General features: G+C 45.9%; 4 protein-coding genes across 10 annotated transcripts in view; 3 read left to right on the plus strand and 1 right to left on the minus strand.

The window, feature by feature from the left end:
- The window catches only part of rars2 (arginyl-tRNA synthetase 2, mitochondrial), a 10,810-nt gene extending 8,847 nt beyond the window's left edge, over positions 1-1,963 (plus strand). For 2 of the 7 annotated variants that reach the window (XM_043218717.1, XM_043218719.1), the window contains 5 exons: positions 337-432; positions 1,081-1,155; positions 1,529-1,592; positions 1,663-1,745; positions 1,830-1,963. In XM_043218717.1, coding sequence (XP_043074652.1) covers positions 337-432; positions 1,081-1,155; positions 1,529-1,592; positions 1,663-1,745; positions 1,830-1,935 — 424 coding nt within the window. In that variant the 3' untranslated portion in view covers positions 1,936-1,963. Of the gene's footprint in view, positions 1-336; positions 433-1,080; positions 1,156-1,372; positions 1,794-1,829 lie in introns of those variants that run through there. The other 5 variants (XR_006247158.1, XM_043218720.1, XR_006247157.1 and 2 more) reach the window with 4 other exon arrangements.
- Positions 1,201-7,706, minus strand: slc35a1 (solute carrier family 35 member A1). Its single transcript, XM_043218721.1, has 8 exons — positions 7,223-7,706; positions 6,964-7,141; positions 6,320-6,479; positions 5,510-5,662; positions 5,286-5,352; positions 5,037-5,213; positions 4,793-4,927; positions 1,201-3,087 (listed from the first exon to the last, which is right to left on the minus strand). Exons 1-8 carry the CDS (start codon positions 7,230-7,232, stop codon positions 2,954-2,956), a joined length of 1,014 nt encoding a protein of 337 aa, XP_043074656.1. The 5' UTR covers positions 7,233-7,706; the 3' UTR covers positions 1,201-2,953.
- Positions 7,707-8,746: 1,040 nt separating this feature from the next.
- bub1 (BUB1 mitotic checkpoint serine/threonine kinase) lies at positions 8,747-19,231 on the plus strand. The gene is given in 27 exon segments (XM_043218723.1): positions 8,747-8,836; positions 8,958-8,989; positions 9,407-9,466; positions 9,546-9,687; positions 9,785-9,981; positions 10,064-10,110; positions 10,196-10,278; positions 10,720-10,760; positions 10,840-11,015; positions 11,239-11,369; positions 11,863-11,874; positions 11,877-12,010; positions 12,246-12,286; positions 12,370-12,486; positions 12,567-12,668; positions 13,256-13,337; positions 13,413-13,482; positions 13,678-13,852; positions 13,957-14,029; positions 14,213-14,991; positions 15,389-15,574; positions 16,168-16,268; positions 16,493-16,654; positions 17,657-17,814; positions 17,890-18,067; positions 18,330-18,436; positions 18,520-19,231. Coding segments are annotated over 27 exon segments (3,657 nt in total). The 5' UTR covers positions 8,747-8,761; the 3' UTR covers positions 18,716-19,231.
- A 1,715-nt stretch (positions 19,232-20,946) lies between these two features.
- Positions 20,947-25,948, plus strand: rpf2 (ribosome production factor 2 homolog). The gene is made up of 10 exons (XM_043218722.1): positions 20,947-21,076; positions 22,042-22,174; positions 22,281-22,318; positions 22,403-22,442; positions 22,801-22,882; positions 22,957-23,033; positions 23,114-23,213; positions 23,430-23,532; positions 23,603-23,747; positions 25,570-25,948. The coding sequence occupies exons 1-10, from the start codon at positions 21,054-21,056 to the stop codon at positions 25,744-25,746; spliced, it is 918 nt and encodes a 305-aa protein (XP_043074657.1). The 5' UTR covers positions 20,947-21,053; the 3' UTR covers positions 25,747-25,948.
- Positions 25,949-26,087: the final 139 nt, after the last annotated feature.

Genomic DNA, 26,087 nt, shown 5'->3' on the forward strand with positions numbered 1-26,087 from the left:
AATAAAAGTAATTATGCACACAAAAAGCTTATAGTTGGAACAACCTCCAAACCCCAAAGGAGCTCCAAACCCTTTTTAAGAGCTCATTATCACCAAATGCTTTTAAAATGTTTTAGGATAGTTGGTCGTAGTGACCTAGAAGTCGTCTTCATTATTTCTAATGTTTCACAGATTTAGGCCAAAACACTCTGTGAAATGCTCCTGAATTTAGCACTATTTTTTGGACTTTCTCTTACATCTGCAAGTTAGGAGCTACTTCTATCCTTAAGATGTTTAGTGAATTCATCCCTGTGTTGGTTGTGTAAGATGTGCTGGAGCGTTGATGTTTGTGTTCAGTTTGCTGAGGACACATGTGAGCGAGACACACTCCTGCCCGGACGTCTCTTCTCTGGTGGACAGCAGAAGCGTCTTGCTTCTCCGGCACCTGCTCAGGTGAGCTTCACCACACACACACACACACACACACACACACAGCTGTGAAGTACCTCCGGGTCCATCGAGTCCTGAGCGTTACGACCACCGCTAACACACACAAACCTCTCTCTCTGATGACGGCGTATATAACGTTTTAGAGATGATGACAGGAACCTGACAGATGTGTTTTTACTAATAATCTCTTACCCAGTGCAGAGCTGTTTGGAGTGGATGACCAGTGTTGTTTTTATTTGACTAATAATTGTTTAAACCCATGATAACCAGTATGCAGTTTTAGGTATAAATAATCAGGTCGTCAACAATTTACCTTAACATTCAGACAAAATAAATCAAAATATAAGTTATGCAAGCCTGTTTCCACCACTGAATAAAATGGCAATGTTTTATCTCGCAGTTCTGAGTTTATATATCAGAATATGCATCATAACTCTGCTTTCTCAGTCTGAGAGATAGAGGTCGGAGATGTTTTGAAACCAGTGGAAAGAGCTCCGACTCAGTCCAGGACGAGGATTAGGCCTCATCTGTGGACTGAGGGAGTAAGTCCTTGTTTATTCGGTGTTGGAAGCAGGCTTCCCTAATTATGAGTGCTGGTAGTAAGCAGGCGTTATGCTGTAGTGGTAACGCTTTGTTTTGACCGCTCTGCAGGTATGATGAAGTTCTGCTTCAGTCGGTGAATGAGCTCCAGCCCAGACACCTGGTCACCTTCCTGATGGCCCTCAGGTACAGACCGCTCTCACAGAATGATCAGCAGCTCACGCACACAGGCCGTCTCCACAAACAGATTTATTGCAAACCAAAAAGAACATTAATTTTGATAAATGTCCCCCCAAAAAATCCCGCTTAATTTGTCTTGTGACGTGATCCTGGTCGTACGCTTTAATAAACGACAACATTTGCTCCAGAAGAGCAATCGTGAATAAATACTCCGTCTCTGCAGGAATATAATGCGTACAAAGTAGGGTGAACCGTACAGAACAGGCACTGGAATAAACATGTCACCTCCAGAAAGATTCTTCACGTTACTAAACGCCGCGGCAGAAGCCCGAGCCGAGTGTTTTCCTGTGTGTGTTGATGTAGATGTGTGTGTTCTCAGTCACCTGGTGGCCTCGGCTCTTCGGGACCTGCCGGTGAAGGGAAGCCCAGCGGCCGTGGCTCAGGTAAACACACTCCACGTCTGAGTATTATTACTCTGAGGTCACCCCTCACACGCTCTCTCTGTGTCCTCAGGCCCGACTGAGTCTGTTCAGCGCCGCCCGCTCCGTCCTGGCCAGCGGCATGAGGATACTGGGCATCACGCCGGTGGAGAGCATGTGAATTTCTGTTTGTTGATCTCTAAATAAAAGTCCTCTTTCTTTGTGCGTGTTTCTCTGAACGAGTGTGCCGTCTGTCTTCAGGGAGGCTTGGACCTTCATTCCCAGGCCAGCGCCGAAACAAACCCCAGACAGAGGCTGTGTTTACATGCTTCATGTGCATCGGTTCACCAGAGACATTACAAGCTGAGCGATCAAAACGGGCTAAAAGCAGAGTATTTCTCATTAGGTGCTTTTTATGGAAAGCAATGTAACTCTTTTGTTATTAATTTAAAAAAAAAACTGAAGTTATATTTTCAGCAGCTGTAAAGACTCACTGAAGGAAAAGCCTCTGCATTTCCTCCCAATCTCTATCAAAAGAGTGAAAAGAAAGAAAAGAGCATATTTTGCTGTAACTTTAAAAGTAATGCATTACATTACTAATTACTTTAAAAAGTAATCTGATTACTTGTTACCCCATCACCCATGGATGACATGAATCATGTTTTGTCCATATATTCTCAAAGGATTAGTTCACTCATGATACTCACGTCGTTCCAAACCCACGACACCTTCATCTTCAGGACACATAGCAAGGGCTTTTTGGGGGGAGGAATGGTTGAGTAAATTACTTTGGTTTTTGTGCAGCATTCTTGTAGCGTGACAAAATGATGACCTTTAAGCGATGTATTACTCCGTTTCTGGATCATCTCAGCTGTGCTGCTGTCTATGGAGGGTCAGAACGCTTCATTCGTCTTCGTTGGTGTTCTGAAGATGAACAAAGTCTGGAACAACTGAATCTTGATCTTGTGGTGAACTAATCCTTCAAGTGTTCAACACTTATAATAGGCCAGCAGCTCCAGTGACATCTTTCTCTGTAAACACATTATATAAAGTTTAGCGTGGCGTATCTGAAGAGGACTGGGACTGATGCATGTAAACAGAGCCACCGAGGTCTGTCCGTGTTTCAGAGCGTTACAGACGAGGTCTTTCCTGCCATCCGATCCCATCAGGATCCTAACCTTCAGTCACACTTCAACACATAAGATCGTCAATCTAAACAAAAGGCCTGTCTGAGGAGCACAAGTACATTCATTGTAGGGTTTGGCATCAGTGTTCGTGTCTTTCAGCAGCGCGTCTGAGTCAAGACCTAGAAATCAAATTATAGAGAGAAATAAACCACCAGCGTCCCCGTCCTCCACCGTCACAGGTGTGTGTGTGTGTGTGTGTCAGACGGAGATGAGCTTCTGTGTGTCCTCGGTGTCAGTGCTGGGCTTCAGCACGCGGCTGGTGTCTTGTTTGGGAAGACCGTACAGGTAGATGGACACACACACCAGCAGAGCCCCGCTGAGGAACGTCACCGCTGCGGAGAGAGAGAGAGAGTGTGTGTGTGTGTGTGAGCACGATGACGAACTAATCCAACATCCTAATGTGTCAGCAAAATCAGAGAAGAATTTCTGTCTGTCTGATTGGCCGTTGTTAGTTAATACACGTATGTTAATTATTGAGACCTTTCTATAGTGTGATAAAGAGTCTAGTTTTTATGTCTGAATATTTCATATTTGCTGCTCATGGATCAGAAACATCGTCAGCTACAGAATCTGAAGTTCATCAAGGCTGTTAATGAACGAAATACAGCGGAGGCTGAAGCAAAGCGATGGCTGTGAGTATAGTATATTAACTATACTTCCAAAATACGAGGGATCGTACAAAATGCACTTTGTGCATTTATTACTGGTCTGAATAAGCTATTCCAAATAAAAAGATGTTCACATATAGTCCACGAGAGAAAACGCTTTAATAATTTATAAAAACGAGCCCATTCAAAAGTTTACACCCCCTTGGCTTTTAATACGGTGTTGTTCTCTGAATGATCCACAGCTGTGTTTCTGTTCAGTGATCGTTGTTCGGAAGACCCTTGTTTGTCCTGAACAGATAAAGGTGCAGGACTTCGACTCTACTAAAGCAAAAAAAACACCATAGTACAATGGCAGATATTTAAGAATCATGCCAAGTTAACATTCTTGTTTCTCTGAAAAACAATGCTGCAGTCGGTTATCCTCCTTTAAACGCGTGTTCTGGCCCGGAATGTTAGTTTTGGTTTGTAAACTTCGCCCACCACCAGTTTACCCAATCGTGTTTCAGAACCCCGGGTTGCCAGTAGTTGGAAAACAAAGCGTATTTTATTTAAGTCATGGAAGCTGGCAAACGAAAGGTGTCTGAGTGGGAACCTGGCAACCTGCGTGTGCGTCGAGTCTGAGGAGCCAGAGGGAAAAAACGTCTCCAATGTTTGAATTTGGACTGAAATACCTAGTTCTACCATTCTTCAAAACATCTGCTGTTCTTCAGAAACACCCTTCAGCTCCCACAAATCCTTCGGTTTTCCAGCATCTCAGTGTGAAAAGATGGATCTCACGAAGTCATACAGTCGTTGTTAGAAAGGGCTCAAACACACTGAGGGACTCGTATGCAGTTATTACAGAAGGATCAAACGCTCACTGGTGCTCCAGAAGAAGAAAACACATCTGAAAACTTCAAGGTAAGTTCAAAGGTTTTCACTCCCGGTTCTTAACGCATGGTTTTTCCACTTCAATCTTCTGGAATAGATGGATATCCCTCAGTTGTTCTCAATGTGAAGAGGTGGATCTCAAAGTCATACAGTCATTGTTGAGTGAAGAGTTGAGAAAAACTTTTGTATTTTTGGGACCTGAGGGATTCTGAAGAACAATTTAATAGAACAAATATATCACTGAACAGAAACACACGGCTCATTCAGAGAACAGCACGGTGTCAGCAAGAGGATGTACACTTCTCAACGGAGTCACGTTCACCAATGTACTGGGGTACAACTCAACTCCTTTCTCTTCTGGACTAAATGTCCCCTGCAGAGTAAACAGCACATGCTGGTGAGGTACGTTTCGCAGCCGCTGCTAAAACAGGCAATTACATGCAAGTCTTCTGCTGGCAAAATAATTCACATTCAGCAGATTCTCGGGGTGTAAACTTTTAGCCTCGACTCTATCGACAGGAGCGGATCAGAAGGCCACGGGACCGAGCCATGCACTCACTGATCTGCAGGCCGAAGAGAAGGACGGACGCCACGGTGGACAGGACGATGGCAGCGGCCGCGGAGAAGCCCTTCATGATGTTATCGGTGTATTTGACCACCACAGACGTGTACATTCCTCCCACGCTGGCCAGGACTAGAGAGAGAGAGAGAGAGAGAGAGAGAGAGAGAGAGAGCCGTCAAACCGCTCCGGCAGCGTTCAGGAGCTCCGTGAAGGGCGTGAGCGCCAACACAGCTCTACTCACAGATCACCACACAGACCCACGGCGTGTATCCGTAGAAGAAGCCCTTCTCCAGGACCTGGGCCCCGTCCGTCACGAAGACCCCTACCAGGGTCACCACGATTCCCGACAGGTACATCTGGATGTTTCGGACCCACAGAGACGTGTCCGAACTCTTCAGGACCTTCTCGAAGTACACACCTGATCCCAAACAGAGCGTCACTAGTGCTCCTCACCAGAGAGCCAGATCTTAAGCGTCTGAACACAGCGTACCTGCGAAGCCCGAGCAGAGCACCGCCACCGCGATCGCCACGAAGCCCAGGACCGGGTTCTGCTCCACCTGAACATCAGCCACGGAAAACAAATCAGAGAAGTCACGGAAATAAGTGACACTTCAACAGCTGACTGAAACGGGTATAATGTCCCGGCTTCTACTGCGATTTAGATCAAGTGCGTGCATCTCTGGTGATCAGAACACGCCGGGTCTGCGGCTCTACCTGGACTTTGGTGGCCTGCGGCGGGGTCCACTGCACCAGAGTGACCCCTCCACACAACATGAAGACCGAGAACCACTGCAGACGACTCAGAGAGCGGCTCAGCATCAGCACCGTACACAGAGCCGTGCAGGGGATCTTCAGCTGATACGTCACCTGAGACAGAGACACACGCACGCACACACGCACGCACGCACACACACACACACGCACGCACGCACACACACAAGCACGCACGCACACACAGCAGAAAGCACTTAATCATGTGAAGAATGCTTTGAGGCTGATCTCAGGTCTCTCGCAATCAGAGGTATTTATTGCTCACACATGCCTAACAAGAAAAACAGGTACAGCCAGATATAGGGCAGATTTATGGAATAGACGCGTGTGCATTGTTGTGTAATATCTGGACGAGATACAGCTATTAGAAAACCTGAGGGTGCAAAAAAAAATAGCTGTCCAGATGAAGTCCTGAGCAGTGCATATTACTAACCATAAATATATCAAAACTGAGTTCCTCATGAGTACTAGTTATTCTCACTGAACGGGATCTTTGTTGTTGGCTGCTGCTGCTTTGAGCTCCAGGGTCTCAACTGTTTTAAATCACAATCATCTCACTTTTACTCCACTCTTCCATTGAGTGTCACTGTTTTTTGTTTAAGCCCATGATTGAGGAGTTTGTGGGACTTGGTCTTCAAGAGTCCACTGATGAAGTCTTTTAGTCTAGAAACACTAGTAATACTTGACCTGATCTGAAAGAAACGTGATGTCAGAGAACCGGTCAGGTGGAGAGCTGAAGTGAAGCTCAGGTACCTGATAGACCGCAGCGTCCAGATTACTCAGAGCCACGAAGGCCATGTTGTTCTGGACAGCGTACACCACCGACGGCACGCTCAGCTTCAGCAGCTCCACCGGACTCCTGACAATCTGACTGACCACCACAGACCTGCAGCGACCCCAGCCTCCGCTCTCCCTGCGCAACACACACAGAGAGAGAGAGAGACACACACACACACAGAGAGAGAGAGAGAGAGAGAGAGAGAGACACCACACACACACACACACACACAGAGAGAGAGAGAGAGAGAGAGAGAGAGAGAGAGACACACACACACACACACACAGAGAGAGAGAGAGACACACACACACAGAGAGAGAGAGAGAGAGAGAGAGAGAGAGAGAGAGAGAGAGAGAGAGACACCACACACACACACACACACACACACACAGAGAGAGAGAGAGAAACACACACACACACAGAAAGACAGACACGTTTGATCATCTTCGTGAGAACACTAGATCTACATCAGAACTATTTCTTGCTGATTTATTAGTCTTCAGTGAGAATCAGTCGAATGTCTCACTAGTGGGTCCCTATAGAAGTGACATTTACACCCTAACAGGTATACATCAACCAGTACACACACACACACACTCTGACAGACACACACACACACCTGAGCAGCATCCCCAGGCTGAGCAGGAGTTTGATGAGCTCGGTGAGGAACACGGCGGTGGTGGAGAAGTACAGGTCCGTGGACACGGTTCTGGTGAAGCGGAGAGCCACGGTGTAGGCGGCGGCGATCAGGGTCATCACGGTCAGGCAGTAGAGCTTGAAGACCACGCTCACCGGCTCTGAGACGCGACAAACAACGACATCCACATCAGACGAGAGCGAGACGAGCAGACGAGCTCGGGCGGGTGTGAGGTACTTACCGCTCCCCATGACTGACGTCTGTCGTTAATCAGTGATGAAGAAGATGAAGATGATGATCGATCGGGACGTCTGTCTGCATTTCTGTTTCCGAGACGAATGAAGAAGAGCGCCTGCTCCGTCAGCCCAGGAGACACGGCCACTTCCGGCTCAGCACGCGCACGGGGCGCGCCTTGTCAAAATTAAAGTCGGTTTCAACATTATTATACCGGCGAAGATATGATGATCTTATTTAATACACAATTAAAAGTTAATTCACATCACAATTCACATCATTTATGCAATTTCCCTAATTATCCAAGCTACCAGATTTTTTACGTTATTTTTACTTGTTTGTTTTTAGACAGAAACGTTTTCCAAACATTCTCAGAACGTTATCTCAACGTTTTCTTAACAAAAAAAACGAATGTTAGTTTTTGGTTTACTAATAATGACATTATTTTAACACTCCCTTAAGGTTTTCTTTACTCTTTACTCCAACATGATCACTCTGCTATAGTTTTTATATATTGTACAATAAACTAAACTATATCAGCAAATCAACCCTCATGTGTGTATGAATAAATCTGTCCATTATGGGGTACGCAGATATTTAATTTCTTCAACACCAGTAAAAATGACAGCCAGTGTCATCTCTAAAAATCACTACCCCTCAGATTCCTGTCTGTGTGACACAAAGCCAGGCACTGAAATTAATGGGAGTGTAATTTGATAAACAGAGGTGTGACATGTTCCTTTCGGTCCATTAAAGATTAACCTTGCTGCCACGTTCTAGATTAATTATAAAGGTTTGATTGAACTGACTGGAAGACCATTACAATAGTCCAGCCTGGAAGAAGAAGAGCTTGAACGAGGAGACTCATGTTCTGAAAGAAAGGACCTGATCTTCTTCTTCAAGCTGAGATGTGAGCAGCTATCTTCAGATCATCATTAAGATGTAGAGTTGAGTGTCATCAGCAAAGAAAAGCCATGTGTCTGAATGACAGAGCCTAGTGACTCCATGTAGACAGAAGAGAAGCGGACCAAGAACCGAGCCCTGACCTCTCTGAGATATCTAGAAGGACCTATCTGAGAGGTGAGACCCACTGGAGCCTCCCGAGAAGCCCTTTGCCTACAGGATCTAGTGGCTGACTGTCAAAAGCAGAGGACAGATCCAGCAAGGTAAGTATTTGGAAGATTTGGAAACCTGCTCTTGTCAGTCTTAAGGCTTCAACAACTTAAAGAAGGGCCCAGGAGGTAATAAACACTAGTTAAACACCTAATTCAAGTGTTTCTGTACCGAATGGAAGAATAGTCTTCTTGTTAAAAACGTAATTTTCTGAATGTAAAAACTAGTCGTAGCTGTCCGCTGCCACACGAACACTGCGCTTCTTTTCCAACCCGCGTGTGTTTACTGTGTTGACTTTACGATCGACGTCCTATCTGTCCAATCCCAGGCCGTCTGTGCGAAACTCTTAGCCAACCAGAGCATTGAGGCGGGGCTTGACGGCTGGTTAAAGTGACGTAATGTTGTGCCGAACTCTGATTGGTCTTTGAACCTCATGAAGGATAATGATTGGCTAAGCGGTAAATTTGAAAACAATCCGTTGTTGCAAATATGCAGCTGTCGGAGCGGGGTTAGTTAGCGCTAAAAAAGATAGTACCCTTAGTTATAAAATATAATTTTGCTGAAAAAAAGTTTTAAATGATTGTAGTTTAACCGTAAACATTTACCCTCGGACTTTTTGTGTTCAACAGGAAGAAACGATGGACGTCAACTCTTATTTTCAGTAAGTAGCGTGTTAGCACGGATGTATTAGCCGATATAATGTTTACGATTCATAGTTCTCCGTCACTTCGTTTACTGTCACTGTTTATAAACCAGAGCTGTATAATATCCTTCTAAAGAAAAAAGGCCTAGCCCTAGCCTTCCTTATTTTTTTTTTATTTCTTTTGTTTTACACACACATACATGCATACGATATATACACACACACACACACACATACATACATACATACACACACACACACACACACACACACACACATATATATATATATATATATATATATATATATATATATATATATAACAAGTTAACTGGGTCTTGTTCTAGCACTTCTGTGTGATTGCTTCTGTTGTCCTTGAGATGTAAGTAGCTGTAGCTGGATGTGATGTGTTTCTGTTCATCTTCTGACTTCCAGGGCCTTTGAGGCGAGCGTGCGCAGCTACGCTGGAGATGACCCCCTCGATCCTTGGGATAAGTAAGCTCTTTCATGTGTTTTGTGTGTTTGTGAGCTGCTCCCGGCGTCTCTCTTACACGCTCGTCTTGTGCCGTGGCAGGTTTGTTCAGTTTCTGGACAGCAAGCTGTCTGAGGAGGAGGGTGAGGGGATGTGTGTGGTGCTGGAGCGGCTGGTGCACAGCTTCCTTCAGGAGGAGCGATACCACAACGACCCGCGATACGTGGCTCACTGCGTCAGATGTGTAGGTTCACACACACACACACACACACACAGGCTCGGTCACTCTGAGGATGCGGGCTCGCTCATGGAGATGAACGCAGTGCTGTTTCTCTGCGCAGGCCGGTTTGTGCAGCGACCCCGTGGAGGTGTACAGACTCCTGCACGGCCGGGGCGTGGGGACGCAGGCCGCAGCGCTCTACCTGGACTGGGCTCGTCAGCTGGAGAAGAGAGGCCAGCTGTCCCAGGCCGAGGCCGTGTACCACAGAGCTCTGGAGAACAAGGCTCAGCCGCAGGACGGTGTGCTGCAGCAGTACATGTGAGCTAGTCCCTTAAAACGCCTTTGGTTAATAACGTTGCCTCCAGACGTCTTACTGAGCTGAGCTGTGTTGTGTTGGCAGGCTCTTGCAGGCCCGGGTGTCTGCGAGCGCCCCGACGGCCGCGTCAGGTAGAGTAACTCACGCTTGTTCTCCGTCGGTGGTGGTTCTGTGAGCGAGGAGAGTAATCTGTGCGCTGTCTCCTGAATCTCTCAGATCACGTGCGGCAGCCTCTGCAGAACTCACTGCTGGTGAACCAGAACCCCAGACAGAGAGACGCCGCTCAAGACCAGCGCAAGGTACGGATCTCAGCGTTCACTCTCTGTCTGTGTGTGTGTGTGTGTGTGTGTGTGTGTGTGTGTGTGTGGGATCATGTTATTCAGTGCTAGTCAGGTGAAGCAAAAAAAAAAACTAATCTTAAGAGGGCTATCAAAATGGCTGAAATCTAAATATGATTAGTATTTGAATTTAAAAGTCATTGCTTTGGGCTTCTCTCATGAGGCCACAGAAGGGTGTATCAGGCCAAATATTACTAATGCACGTTTTTTCGAAGCAGTAAAATAACTCTCTTTTGAAACTGTCTTTTGAAAAAAGCTGCCGTGTTCCTAAGCCATATATAATGAAGTTGAGCTTGTATTAATTTTCCGTGGCTTTCTAAATCTGTGTGTTTTTTTTTTTCTACCAAACAAATGCTTACCATAACACAACCTGACTACGGCGAGGTGTTTTTGTCGTTTCAGGATCCAGAAGTGTCTTCTCCTGCTCCTAAAATGGTGCGCATGTAAGTGTTTGATGCTGGATTCATGTTTGGTAGAGGCTTGTTCAGTGATGATGATGATGATGATGGTCCCCATGCTCAGAATCTCCCGCTCGGAGAACAACCCGGTCCGGACGGCGGGTGGTAACGGCGTGGAGTGTGTGTCCATGTACTGCGTGAACGAGCTGCAGTGTGAGGGATCGGAGCTGTCCTTTGAGGAGCTCAGGGCCAGACGCTACTTTGCTAAACGTAGCCAGCAGGAGAAACAGCGGCAGCTGGGTGAGAAGACCTTCCCACGTTACACGTACATCCATCAAACAGCGTGGAGACGTGTATTATACATCACTTTCACTCTATTCTTCTGTTTGATGTGTTTAGTGCTTTGACACACTGTATTGTTAAGCACTATATGACTATGGTTATCTAATAGAAACACACACTGAACGACTAGAGCCTGTCTCTGTGCCGATCTCTTACTTCTGTGTAATGACTGTTTGATCAGCTGAGAAGCAGCACAGGCTTTGGGAGGAGGAGGAGGAGGTGAGGAAGATGAAGCAGCTCCTGGAGGATCTGGAGAAGAACGTGACCGTCTCGCCAGCGGAGCAGAGACGCCCAGCCACCACGTCTCTTACGGTACATCTCTGGTTCTGACTCTCGTCTGCTGTAGAGATCCCACGCTGAGGAAGGTCTCCCAGCCGCTTTGACCAGCTACTTTAGGTGTCGTGTGCGGCTCATCAATCTGTGGACCCTTTACCTTCACTTACTAGTAGTTCATTCGTTTTTGTTGTGGTTTCAAAAATAATAATGGAAAACAAAGACTAATATGGTTCATTAACCCAAGCAAGTTTTTTCTAAACCTGTAAGAGCTTCATTCCTCTTTGACTCTTCATAGACCGCAAGCACAGAAAGGTAGTGTGACTGTCCTTGCTGTCTATGAGCTCTCGGATTTCATCAGAAATATCTTCCAAAGAGGAATGAAGGTCTTTGAGGGAGAGTGGGTAATCCCTTTAATGGGTCACAGCGTCCAGCAGCTGAAACACTTCATCTCTACCCAAGTGAAGTGACTCGATCAGTTCTTGGTGTCATTAGCAGACGCTGGTTCTGAATGTTGTTTATGATTCACCAGGTCGAAGCCCCTGAGCCGCTGTGGTCCTCCAGGCCTCGGACGGAGCTCCCGCAGGGCATGCTGGGACACGGGACAGCAGCGCCGCTGGCGGGAGTCTGCTGGGACAGACGGACAGAGCCTCGGTGCGCCAGAGCGATGCCTCCGACACGTGAGTGCACTTACTCTCCTCCTCATGGACACGGGCAGGTCATCACTTCCTGTCATGCCTGTGATGGCTGATAAAGCAGTGTTTGTGAGCGCAGCTCTGTTTTGTGTGAAGTTATTGGAGAAACCTCTCTCTGCTGCTGGCAGAGGCTCTCAGAGCTGTAAAAGCACAGGAATACTTGTCAAAGATGAGACTGAAGGCCAGACTCCTGTGATGATGTGTGTTTCTGTGTCTGTAGAGAGGCGTGTGCCCACACAGACGTGGATGTGACCGCAGACCGTGAGTATGTCTCCTCATGAACACACTGACCCAGAGCTGCTGGATGTGCTCACTCTCTCTCTCTCTGTCTCTCTGTCTCTCAGCTTCATGTAGTGGGTTCAATCACTCTCATGTCACCCCAAACACATCTCTGGGTTTCGCTCACACCACCCCGTCTCGAGCTCTTCCTTCTCCCACTGTGAACACACGAGAAGCTTTGGGTAAGAGCACTCTCTCTCCCTGTCTCTCTCACACACACACACACACTCTTTGCTGTTGTTTGACGTGTGTTGTTCTGTAGGTGTGATCATGGACATGTTTCAAGCTCCCACCCTGCTCCAGGAGTCCATGTTCAACAGCACTGTTCTGCCGGAGGACAGCTTTGAGAAGAGCTGCAGAATCAGTACGTCCTGCTCCCTCACACACACACACACACACAGTTCTGCTCTGCTTCCGTGTGAAGCCGGCGTAATTCATCCAGTTAGAGACGCTTGAGTCATCGTGAAAAGATTGGGATCCTCACTGTGAACATGGCTTTAAAAATCTGATCCGCCACAGCAAAGTTGTTGTGATAGTCCCTGGACCTCACTGTGAGGGGAAAGGTTGCACAAGGCTGGATGATTCATTCACCATTTTCATTTTCTCACTGTTTTTTCTTTCTCTTTTTTTTTTTTTGACAATGAGACTGAAGAGATTACACCGTAAACAATGTGTCACTTTATTAAGCCATTGCTGCACGTGTGAAAACAAACCCTAAATCATTACACGCACAAAGGAAATGTCTTCAATATAAACAAACTAAGGCTTTGTTTGTGCTCTTCATTTAAAATGAGAGGCGATGTGAACAAAGCAGATCTTATGAACAATATAATATAAATCGTTCCAACGCAAGATAAAGAAAATATCACAAACATTTTCTCAGTTCAACCAGTTCTCCTCAGAGAAGCATTCAAATAAACGGCTGATATGTCTGGTAACTGTGTTGTTCAGGCAGCGCCCCCTCGTGTGTTCAAGCTCCCAGCTCCACTCCATTCATGATTTACCAGGACAAAGACGAGCAGGAGACCGGAGGGTGAGATGTGAATGACTTCTGTAAGGCTCAGTCTTTGAGACTCCGCTCTGACCGTGTTCTTCATCTGTCCTTCAGTTCTGGTCAGGACAGGAGCGACCCGCCCCAGAGCCGAGCGCTCACACAGATCCCAGTGTCCAGAGCCAATGTAAGCACCGTTCACATACAGGCCCATAATCCTCAGCGGTACTGGTGTGTTTGTAGCAATAGATAGCAATACACTGTATGGCTCAAAGTTATCATTAGGATATTAAGATCATGTTTTCGCACCCTCAGATTCCAGTTGTATTTCAAATATTGTTTAACCAGTCATCAATTGAAATATTATGTGTGTGTGTGTTAGGACACTCCAGTCAGCACAGAGTCTATGACGGATGAGAGCACCATGTGGGGAGCACGTAACATCTCTGTAGGTCCGTGTCCTAACCACACCCGGGACTTCGCCCTGTCCGCTCATCTGGTGTCCACGCCGCTCCACCCTCATGCACCACACACCTGGGACACGGAGCAGGCCCGAGGTATTCAGCTGCTGCTGCGCACACACACACACACACACACACACACACACAGCTCTATCAAGCTCCCGAGTGCTCTGTGTTGATCTGTGACTGTTCTATCTCAGAAGAAGCTGCAGGAGTCAGGTCCATCAGCGGATCTGAGGAAAACCCATACATGCGACAGCCCACCAAACTCAGGTATCACCCAGAACAACAGGCTTGTAAATCAGACAGAAGTAGTGTTGATGTAGATCTAGTGTTCTGTGATGGTTAGGGGATAGAAAATCAAAGGAAGTCCATGCAATGTCCACACTCAGATGGCAAAACGTGTGTGTGTGTGTGTGTGTGTGTGTGTGTGTGTGTGTGTGTGGTTTGCCTCAGTCCGATCATGGAGCAGAGTCCGGCGGAGGAGAAGCCGTCTGAGCTGGTGGAGTGCAGCATGCGTGCTCAGGGCACCATCGTCGGGGAAGGGGTGTCTTTGGCTCAGCCCAGTCTGGGGCTTTCTCTGGCCCAGCACAGCCAGAGCTCCTGCAGCAGACTCCCGCTGGCCGCCCTGTCCTTCCCCGACACAGCCCTGAGGAGCAGCTCCCGGCCCAGCTGGAGCATCTATCAGAGCCCAGAGAAAGACCTTCTCCTGCCCCAGAGCTCCTTTCACAGGAGCCAGTCATCAGAGCAGGACCAGGACGTCCCCATGAGTCCAGAAGCACGCTGGCTCCAGACCGGCAGCTCCGCTCTCGCAGCAGAAGCAGAGCCGGAGGTCATGAAGAGTCCTCCTGCGCTCTGTGGAGGCCCGCGGCCAGCCTGGACCATCTACCAGAGCCCCGAGCCTCCTCCTGAGCCCGAGCTGCTGTGGGCCACCAGCCCCGAGCCCGTGCCCCAGCAGGATCTAGATGATCTAGACCTCGCAGCAGATCTTCTGCTTCCCAAGAAACCCTTCCAGCGGCGCAAGTCAGGGCTGAAAGCGCTGCAGGAGCTGCACGAGTCTCTGCTGATGAGTCCCAAGCAAGCCTCTGAAGCGGCTCAGGAGGAGCCCGCGAGTCCAGTCCCGGCACCAGCTCTGGACTGGTTCGGCAGCAGCCCTCAGCGGCCCAGCGAAGAGGACCTGGACGTGATGGCCAGCCCAGCGCAGGCTCCCAGGAGCCCCATGGACACGTCCAGAGGTACGAGTGAGCCCGCGGGACACACTACAGCTGACCCTCACACAGAGAGAGAGAGCAGTTAGCATGTGCAGATTAAATAAAAAACAGCTTCACAAACTGAGTATTAGTTCTGTCTTAAAGTCATTCTTATCATCACATGATGTCTATGATCAAAAGAAAACTTCATGTGGTCTTGACTTGATGTCATCTACTTTAATAATCATATAGAGGTATATTTACATATTTTCTGAGCCAACGATATAACGTGAAACCCACAAGCCGTAGTTTGATCAAGTCAAAGACATTTTAATAGACTGCAGTCTAATGACTAATACATTTTGTCACAGTCTCTAGATAAAATGATTTGGCTGAGAGTCACGATCTCTGTTTGAAACGTGTGTGTGTGTGTGTGTGTTAGAGCTGGGCGCCGCTCAGGATGATCTTGTTAGTGCAGGCCGTGTGCCGCTGCTGTCGGACCCCTGGGATGAGGGTCTGCTGGTGTCTCTGCTCTCCAGCCTGCAGCCTCCTCTCTCTTCTCACCCTAACCTGACCGTCTGGAGCGGACGCCTGCCCACGATCACACCCAAGATGACCGTCCAGATCGGTACGAGCAGCTGACTCATGATCCGTTCAGACGTTTAAAAAAGTTATTGATCCCAAACAAGATCACAATTCTTCAGCACCACTGCTCTAATGATTTCTGAAGAGAGGAGGAGGGTTCAACATGAAGCACCCAGAAATCCATTTTTGTTTGTGAGAAATGTATCAGATTCATGAGTCATGAGTGAATGAAAACAAAATCTACTCTGCATTCAGAGACCTGCTGCTGTCTGCCATTAATGACAATTAAACCGATGATTAATGCATTCATACACCGAACACTTTTCAGTGTTTTGTTACAATTGTGTATTCAAAAACTAATTTTAGACTATTTGTAACTGCTTCAATACCACTACAAAAACTACTAGTGTAATAAATGAGGAGCAAACACAGTTGACCAACTAAATAATCCAGCACAACGATAAAGATCAAAGAACAGCAGAGTCCATAGCATTAAGAGCTTGTGAGAACAGGATTGACTCTGATCGGATGCCAAAGCATCAGACGGATACGGTTCTCTGGTGTGGAAGTGACCGTCGGCGTGCTTGATGTGAATCCTGTATGTCTTGACGTGATGCTTCCCTGCGTGTGTTTCAGCCGGAGAGACGCTGCGAGTGGACTGTGTTCTGGGACAGGGAGCGTTCGCCACCGTCTACCAGGCCACCAGCCTCAGCAGCTCACACAAACTCTTCCTGAAGGTCCTGAACACCCCTTCACACACTACAAACCTTACCAGTTCTGATTTTGATCTTTTGTTTTTGCTCATTAAACCCAAATGTTCACCAGTGATTGTGTTTGAAGGATAGGGAACTGCTTCTAAGGTTGGGAGCAAGTGCACAGCACGCTCATCTGTGTGTGAAGGCAGCGTGATGTTCTGCACTGGTAGAACTGAATCAAGTGTCCTGTCTTGATCTGCTGGTAGGTTCAGAAGCCGGCGAACCCGTGGGAGTTCTACATGGACAGTCAGCTGAACGTGCGCCTGCAGCCCGCTGTGCGTCATCTCTTCAACACCATCTACTCCGGACACCTCTTCAGCAACGGCAGCGTTCTGGTGGGAGAGCTGCACAGCTGTGGCACGCTGCTGGTGAGCCGCAGATCAGCCTCCGTCTGAATCGTCTTCGTCGTGGTTGTGCTCTGACGTCACGTGATCACAACGAGTGGTTTAAACGCTAACAACGGGGCTGTATAATAAGGCTATTGTCAGCTCAGATTCTTATCGATTCCCAGTTTTGATTGAGCATTGAGATATCAAATGATATCAAATGTATGTTGGAATTGAAATTAACTTTTAAGGTCAGGAATATGATACTTCACTTTTTTTATAAATGGGCTCATTCTCCAGCTTCCCCAGAGTTAATAAGTTGAGTTTCTGTTTTTCAATCCATTCAGCTGATCTCCGGGTCTGGAGATAGCACTTCTAGCTTCGTTTAGCATAGATCATTGAATGGGATTAGACCAGTAGCATCGCATTTAACAATGACCAAAGACACTCAATATTTTTCCTGGACTTTTCTATAGTTACGTTTGCACTTGACATTGGTAGAGCAGCAAACTTTAAGTGTTACCACCAGACCCAGAGATCGGCTGAATAGATCTCAAAACTCAGCTAGGAGAATAAGCCCCTTTCCAAAATAAAAGTGCAATGTTCAAAGAGAGCTTTGTTTCCTACGGGAATCTGCTCAGAGCGTATGAGTATTTTTGTTGCTTTTATAAACCTCGAATAACTAAATACACAAGCATCAAAGTCTCTGTCTTTACAAGTATCCCATCATTTAGGTCTTAAGTGAAAGGCTGAGAAAGAGTAGCACGCTTGGATCCAGAGAAGAAGCTGTGTAATATTCCTGCTGTCTTTCATGTTTATAAAACGACCTTCAGAGAAGATCTCAGTGCTCTTGTTACTTAAACGTTTGCAATGTTTAAGTAAAATGGTGTATGTAGCATTTGTTTATTATAGGTCTTTTGTCCTGTTGCCTTGTGATAAGAACATGACGACGGTTCCCCACAGTATCAGTGAGTGCTGTAGAGCACACAGATCTAAACCACAGGGACTCAAGATGATGATGATGATTTCCTCCTCTTCCTCCAGAACGCTATAAACCTGTACAAGAGCCGCAGTGAGAAGGTGATGCCTCAGCCGCTGGTGCTCTACTTCAGCGTCTGCATCCTTCACATGGTGGAGCTGCTGCATCGGGCCGAGATCATACACGCTGACATCAAGCCCGACAACTTCCTGCTGGGAGAGAGGTAGGTGTCTTCCCAGCGTGCACTGCAGCAGTGTGCGGCGGTCCGGCTGAATGACGTGTGCTGTCTGTCGCTCAGGTTCCTGGAGAACGACTGCTTCCAGCAGGATCACCTGGAGCACGGCCTGGCTCTGATCGACCTGGGACAGAGCATCGACATGACGCTCTTCCCAGAAGGCACCGCGTTCACCGCCAAGTGCATGACCTCAGGCTTCCAGTGTGTGGAGATGCTGAGCGGCCGACCCTGGACCTATCAGGTGCGCGCCGGTACCTGCATCCAGACAGACTCTTGACCTTGTTCTTGTCGTTTTCTACTTTGATATAAATATACCCTTGATAATCATAGGACTGGCTGATGAGGCTAAATCTTTTTTCTCTTGAGTTTAAAGCCAAGGTTTTTGTTTCTGTGCTCCTGGATGTTTGTGTGCAGAGTGATTAATCAGAATCCAGAGTTCAGACAGCCCATGGTTTACTAACACACACACACACTCATCAGTCGTCCTGCTCTTCTTCTCACAGACTGATTATTTCGGCATCGCCGGGACGGTCCACTGTATGCTGTTTGGGACCTACATGCAGGTTAAAGAGGAGGGTGGTGTCTGGAGAACCAACGGAGTTTTCAAAAGGTAACATGAACAGGTGCTGGATGGAGTGCCGGAGCCGGTTCTGAGGCGAGTGTAACCTCTGTGTGTGTGTGTGTGTGTGTCAGGAACGTGCACGCTGACCTGTGGCAGGACTTCTTCCACACGCTGCTGAATGCTCCGGACTGCAGCTCTCGGCCGTGTCTGCGTGCTCTGCGCCTGCGGCTCGACGGCGTCCTGCAGCAGAACTACAGCAGTAAACTGCGCAGTCTGAAGAACCGGCTGGTGGTGCAGATCCTGGAGGCGCGCTCCTCTCGCCGGTGAACACTCGCCCGGCGCTGCTCTCATTTTACTGATTACGTTGTAAAAAAAACTAACTCGTGAACGAAGCCTCGTGTATTTCAATAAATCTTGGTTGTGTGTGTTTTTGGTTCAGTTCATTGGTGTCACAGTGATGAGCAGTACTTCATCACAAGGACCAGAAGTAATGTGTGAAGGCAACACATTCAATAAAATACAAATACTAAACCATTTTAAATGCTAGGAGCTTAAAAGTATCACAGGGATACACTGAAGAATGCTCAAGCTCGTAAAACTACTAGCAGTGTGGAGTCACTATAAAGCTTCAGCTGGTTTTTAAACGTGATGAAACATGGCTTTATGAGTCAGGGATGTTTAACACACGGAGGAGGTGAAGATCTGGGAGACGCTTTGTTTGCCCGCCATCTTGAAAGAGTCCTAAGAATTTTAATTTTCTGTCCTGATTGTGAAAAATGTCACCGTTGTTTGTCTTTCATGCTGCATGGAGAATTGGTCATCATTTGCAGCACATTCTCCATATTTATCATTATTAAAAGAACAAAACATCATGACCACACTAAAGCTCCCTTTACGTTCTGTTTTAATGTGTTTTGCTGTAGTGTTAGTGTTTTAATCACTGTATTTCCCATTTCTGGTGTTTCGTTGTGTAAATAAATATTCTAAACTTGTTGCATTATACTCCTATAACCTGTTACGAACAATGTATTTATAGTAACTTTTTCACCTTTGCTAAAGGATGTTGTTATATTCGTGTAGACGTGTGAGGAACAGTTGTGTATTTTTACGGCAGTGTGACGGATGTAGTGACGCTGCTCCGTTTCCATGGTAACGTCAAATACACGTCAAACTAATTTCACGCACGGGTTGAATGTCGTATGTCCTTCAAGACCATCTCCTTTCACTCTGCGCTCAGGACACTAGGTATACAGCAACCTACAAAGGGATCCCATGAGACAGAGATGATGATGATGATGATAAAAAGCGCTGAACACTTTTTAATTGACTCGTGTTTTAAGAGACTCGTGTTATATTTACAGCAATCAGTTATCAGGCAGTTTGTGAAAAGAAGACAATCAGAGGGATACTATGAATATCTGTGTGCTAGCATCTCTTCTTCAGAATTAGGTTCACGGATATGTTATTCATAGGTCCCCACGTGTCCATTAACACACACACACACACACACACTCTCTCACACACACACTCTCACTCTCTCACACACACAAGCACACACTCTCTCTCTCTCTCTCACACACGTATATATAGAGAGTATTTTGTGAGTGAAGGGGCTTTCAGCTGGAGTTCCTGTAATACTATGTTCTCAGTACTAAAGTCATGTAGTTCAGTGTGAATGAATGGTTAATTAACTCTTTAAGACATCCTTCCTTCACTAATATAAATTAACATTATAATCTGTTGTGTATTATTTAAACAGCTTTTAAATCCTAATGTTGGAGTAAACAATCCTTAAAATGTTAGCATTATTTTAGTGCAAACAAGCAATAAGATCACAAGATGAGGATTATTATAACTGCAATAAAATCATTTCTAACTTGAAATTAAATTCTTTACATTTTATTAATGAAATGCTATTTCTTCTGATAAAATATTTATACATAGAGATATCTATAACTAACATTCATTATAGTGTGTGTCTGTGTGTGTGTGTGTGTGTGTGTGTCTGTGTGTGTGTCTGTGTGTGTGTGTCTGTGTGTGTGTGTGTGTGTGTGTGTGTGTGTGTGTGTGTGTGTGTGTGTGTGCATTCTGTCTTTATATACCACGTATAACCATGTGATATTACTTTTTATGTTTTGTGTACATTATATAATAAGAAAATGTGTGTATTAACCAGAGGTCAGCAAAACTACAAGTAATGTGTAATGAAAAAAAGTGCTGCTTATAAGATGATTATTTAGATTTAACAGTGTAAAACAATATATTTTAATGGCAGCATGTGAAGAACCGGTTGAAAGGAGACGTGCGAACGTGATAAAGACGTTTCTGGAATATAACGTTAAAAAAACAACATTTGTATTAAATACGTAGAAAAAATACTTCATTTAAATTAGTTCTTGTTCTCATGATATAAAAGCATTCCAGTTTTGGAATATTTTTTTAAAACAACGCTTTCACTGCTTAATTACTGTAATTCCCATCGAAATATGAACAGTTTTAAACTGAAAAAGAAGCGAGTCGTGTTGTGTCGTGTTTTGTGACGTGAGGACATCATTTTGGCGACTCTTATTATGAAACTTCCGGGCTCCACCGGAAGCTGGTGTGGCGTCTCCGGCTTCACTGTGTGTGTTTTCACGTGTTCCCGTCGCGGACACAGATCGACACGATGGCGCATCAGGACGGGATCGTGTGAGTAAACCTTCAGCGCTTCACGTTTAATAGATGAAGTTTAGTGAAGTGTGTTCTTCAGCACACACCTGTAGAGTTTCAGCCGGCTCTTCAACACACACACACACACACACACACACACACACACACACACACACACACACCGCTGTTTAAAGTTTCTTCACAAAATACTGCGGTGTTACCATGTGACCTTTTTGTGAATAACGGTTTGATTTAAGGATTAAATCATAAAACGACGAGCAGTCTATTCGATTATACAGAAAGATATGTTTTTTAAAGAAGTCTCCTTTCTGCTCAACCAGACTGCAGTCATTTGATCAAAAGTACAGCAAAAAATTGTACTTTTGTTTTCAAATTTGGGTTCAAAGCTGTATTTTCAGCTTCATTTCTCCAGTCTTCAGTGTCACACGATCTTCAGAAATCATAATAGTTAGAAAGTTGAAAGCAACATAATTTATCCATAATAAAAATATTTTGCAATATTATTATATAAATAACTTTTTTGATCGATTTAAAACAACCTTGCTGAATAAAAGTTGTATTTTCTATAATAAAAAAAATTATGCTGACTTTTGTTGATACAGTGTGTAATGTTACAAAAGCTTTTATTTCAGATAAATACAAATCTATGGATTGTTCTATTCCAAGAATTCTGGAAAATTGTCCTCCACAGTTCATAATAATAATAATAATAATACATGTATCTTGAGCAACAAAGCACATATTAGAATGATATGAGGCTGGAGTTATGATCCTGAAAATGCAGCTGTGCATCCCAGAAATAAATCTGTTAGAAATATACTCCAATAGAAAGCAGTTGATTTAAATAGTAAAAATATTTCACAGTATTACTACTAAAAATAAATATTGTGTAATATAAAGTTTGATGTGTGTATATGAATGGAATCGTCTTTGTGAGATGAAGAGCAGAAGAAGTCAGTGTGTGTGTGTGTGTGTCTCCTCAGGAAGGCCAAGACGAGGCGCTCCAAGCGCTTCCTGCAGAGCCGCGAGCCCAAGCTGATCGAGGGCCAGAAGAACAGCATGATCATCAAAGGAGGGAACGCCAGCGAGACGGTCTCTCAGGCGCTCAAGGACGTGGTGAGTCTCCACCGAGCTTTATCACAGAGTAGTGTGTGTGTGTGTGTGTGTGTGTGTGTGTTAATCCTGCTCTGCTGACTCGTCCTCTGTGTCTGTGTGTTCTCAGTACGCTCTGAAGAAACCCAACGCCGTTCTCTACAAGAGGTGAGCTCCTCCTCCTCCTCCTCCTCAGGGTGAGAGCAGGCTGAGGTCAGGATCTGACTCTGATTGAGATGTTTGTGTTTTCAGGAAGAACATGGTGCGGCCGTTTGAGGACTCCACGGCGCTGGTGAGTGTGTGTGTGTGTGTGTCACCTTCAGAACCGTTGCTTTAAGAGCGTGAGGTTAGACATCATCACAACACCTTCGTTAGATGTTAGACTTTGACTCAACTGATGAAGCACACTTTTAGATGAAAATGGTTTTGAGGGAAAATCGCCCATTAAAGGTAAACAATCAATTTAAACGTAATGGAAAAGATGAATTTGAAAAGAATATTAAGTTCAAGAGTCATCTTTCCTCGACAGACCATGAGACACCAGCAGAGTTACACAGTGGGCTCATTACTGATAGAATCACAGGAGAGTGTTCTTCTGAGTGTCTGTGTGACTCCTGGTCCTCAGCGTCTCACTCCTTTCTGTCCTTCAGGAGTTCTTCTCCAAGAAATCAGACTGCTCCTTGTTTCTGTTTGGCTCACACAACAAGAAGAGGCCCAACAACCTGATCTTCGGTGCGTAGAGGTCAGAGGTGAGAGGTCGTGTTAGAGGCGGAGCTTGTTCTGACCTGTGTCTCTGCTGCTCACAGGACGCATGTTCGACTTCCACCTGCTGGACATGTTCGAGCTGGGCATCGAGAGCTTCGTGTCTCTGAGAGACGTGAGGGTACGCTGGTGGACATGAGTCGTGAGGACTGCTATCTGTGTGTGACGTGTCTGACCTGTGTGTGTGTGTGTGTGTGTGAAGCGGACACGTGTCCTGAGGGCACCAAACCACTGCTGGTCTTCGCTGGGGAGCTGTTCGAGACCGACCGAGAACATCAGCGCTTGAGGAACCTGCTGACAGGTGATTCATCTCACACACACACAGACAATCTTTTACTTTCTCACACACACTCTTTTACTTACTGTCACTCTCACCCTCTCTCTCACACACTCTCTCTCTCTCACACGCTCACACTTAAGCTCTCACACGCGCACTCTCACACGCTCGCTCTCTCTCTCAGTCTCTCTCTCTCTCACTCTCTGTCTCTCTCACACTCTCTGTGTTTGTGCTTCTCAGATTTCTTCTGCGGTCCGCGGGTGTCTGCGGTGCGTCTGGCTGGACTCGAGCACGTTCTTCACTTCACGGCTCTGGAGGGCAGGATCTACATGCGCAGCTACAAGTAAAGCGGCGTCCCGTCACAGAGCTGCGGGTGTGTTGGAGCGACGCTGACGCTCTGCTTGTGTTCACAGAGTGCTGCTGAAGAAGTCCGGCTGCCGCACGCCCCGCATAGAGCTGCAGAACATGGGCCCCAACTTTGACTTTGTCATGAGGAGATGCCACATGGCCTCGGACGACCTGTACAAAACCGCTCATAAACAGCCCAGAGGAGTGAAGGTAACACACACACACACACACACACACACACACTCAGTCGTTATGTGCTGGGAATGTTCAAGAAATGCTGACACAAATCACTTCAGGTTTTATCTGCAAGTCCTCTCTGTTTTTAATACAGACAGAAGCAAAATTTAAATTCACTGAACTAAAATGAAAATAAGGACAAAAGCACAGGCTTGTCTTAGGCTCTTTTGATTACAGTCACTGTACAAGTTCATATGCAGAAACTGACAACTCATTTTTTAACAATTCTCAAAAGTCAGGTATTTGTGCGTTTTTATTTAATCTCTATCAAACTTCAGTCAGGTTATTCTGACTAGGTTAAAAGTAACTACAATAAAAACATGACACTTCAGTCATACTGTGTCTGTTAAAGATTCTGAGCTGTTTTGTCTTTTTTTCCTGAACTGGCCATCAGGTTGTTCAGTGTCTTAAAGATGATCTAATGTCTCAGCAGTGGTGCTGCGTGAACCTATGGTTGTTCTCCCAGTCCAGAGCGAATCAGGCCCCTCCTCGAGTCATTGAGCAACGCTCCTATGAAACGCTCATTCAGAATGATTACATTGAATCAGATCCTCTCGCAGAGGCCTGGGTTCTTTCACATCCAGACAGATTCACCTTCTAGGGAGTGGTTTATCGGGGTCGTCCCTGGCTCCCAGAGCCCGGCTCCTCAGACACTTAATGACTGGGTGAACTTCACCAACGAGCTTCGTTCCTGGGAACAAAGAGAGCATGTTTCATTCACTGAGGGTTCAGAAGTGAATACTTGACGCTCCCCATCCGCGCTCAAGGTCTGTAGCAGCTTCTCTCGCCCCTTTAGCAGGCAGACGTGGGCTAGGACGAGTTTATTGTCTGTTTTAAGAGAGGAGCCAGAAGGCTGAACCTGCCACACGCTCCTCACCATCCCTTTGAGTGTTAGGTCGTAAACATTAAAACACTCTGTGAGTCGTTCAAACTCTTCAGAGAGCCCATGAACGATCAGGGTTGGGCTGAGGTCAGTTCTCTAGTCCAGCACGGCTGGATTAAACGGTGTTTTCAGCAGACACGGTACGAGTGACGGATTTTGAGAACGTCTTTTGGTGAAACGTGGTCCGTTCGGGTGGTCTTGGGTTTGCACAGCACTGCTGCTAGCCGTTGTTTGAGCCATCAAACCGCTAACCGTATGAAGACATGTCTGAGGGAAACTAGTTTCACCATGCTGAAGCCACACCGATTAAAACTGGCTCACGCTGCATGAATGAATGCACATCTTTGTTTGGATAGTGATTGAAGCGTTTTGATTGGACGCAGTGGTTCAACTGCTGCTGATAAGATTCTGTGTATAGAATTTTTGTTCTTTGAATAGAAACATACAAAGTTTATTAAATTGGGATCATGTTAAATACATTGTATTAAAAACACTTCATGACGTGACACCCATTTACTTGTCTTTATTATGCTAGGTTAGGCTATAGAGAGAGGAGGTTTTCAGGAGGTTTGCTTCCTTCACAGTCACACTCTGATCATAACCTCGTCAATATTCATCTGTGAGAAGTCCTATCCAAGCTTCAGGTCTATTCAGGGTCAGGCAAATTATAAATGAAAAGGTGTATTATTGTTATTTCTCAGTCACATTTCTTTGAGAAATTGAGATGCTTCAATTAACAAAACAACGTTTTTAAAACCAAATCAAAAGCGCAGCGGCTGAATGAGATGCAGATTGTCTCTCTGACAGCAGGTGGAGCTCACAATATACTTTTAGTGAGCGTGGCGTTCAGAGTCCGGTCAGAGGGACTAGATCAGAATCAGAGCTCATCGTGTGCTTCTGTTTCACCTGCAGCCCAAGAAGAAGAAGAACATTTCCCACGATGCTTTCGGCACCAGACTGGGTCGCTTGCACATGCAGAAACAGAACCTGGACAAGCTCCAGACGCGTAAGATGAAGGGCCTGAGGAAGAGGAGAGGAGAGCAGACGGCAGAGACGCCCGCCGCCAAAGCTCCACGGACCGACGAGTGACCCCAGAGACCCCAGAGACGAGAGAGACCCCCAGAGACCTCCAGAGACCGTCTTACGAGACGAGCTTCCACTCACTGACTCTGCTTTCATTCACAAAAGTCCTTCAATTAAACCATTGTTTTTCCTGCAAGTTTAACATTCTGACCTAATGAGATTTGATTTAGACTTTTCTATAAAATAATAAAATCCTATTCTAAGCGTTGTTTTTCTTCGACACTTTTTGTTTCAAGTCCAGTTGAAAAGCCTGCTGAATAGATGCAGGGTTTCTACGGGTTTGGAAAAGCATGTATTTTCCAGGTGAGGAGAAGTGTTTGTGTTTCCTGTGTCACGTTTTGTTTTGG

The sequence above is a fragment of the Puntigrus tetrazona genome, chromosome 20, assembly GCF_018831695.1.
Source record: "Puntigrus tetrazona isolate hp1 chromosome 20, ASM1883169v1, whole genome shotgun sequence".
Classification (NCBI taxonomy): domain Eukaryota; kingdom Metazoa; phylum Chordata; class Actinopteri; order Cypriniformes; family Cyprinidae; genus Puntigrus; species Puntigrus tetrazona.

Excerpts from the sequence above, each read along its gene's own strand:
- rpf2 (XM_043218722.1), top strand. The coding sequence starts at position 21,054 with ATGGCGCATCAGGACGGGATCGT. Across the intron at positions 23,034-23,113 it reads TGTCTCTGAGAGACGTGAGG|GCGGACACGTGTCCTGAGGG; the intron begins GTACGCTGGTGG and ends TGTGTGTGTGAA. Across the intron at positions 23,533-23,602 it reads ATCTACATGCGCAGCTACAA|AGTGCTGCTGAAGAAGTCCG; the intron begins GTAAAGCGGCGT and ends TTGTGTTCACAG.
- slc35a1 (XM_043218721.1), bottom strand. Across the intron at positions 5,663-6,319 it reads TGGACGCTGCGGTCTATCAG|GTGACGTATCAGCTGAAGAT; the intron begins GTACCTGAGCTT and ends TCTCTGTCTCAG. Across the intron at positions 4,928-5,036 it reads GTGGGTCTGTGTGGTGATCT|TCCTGGCCAGCGTGGGAGGA; the intron begins GTGAGTAGAGCT and ends CTCTCTCTCTAG.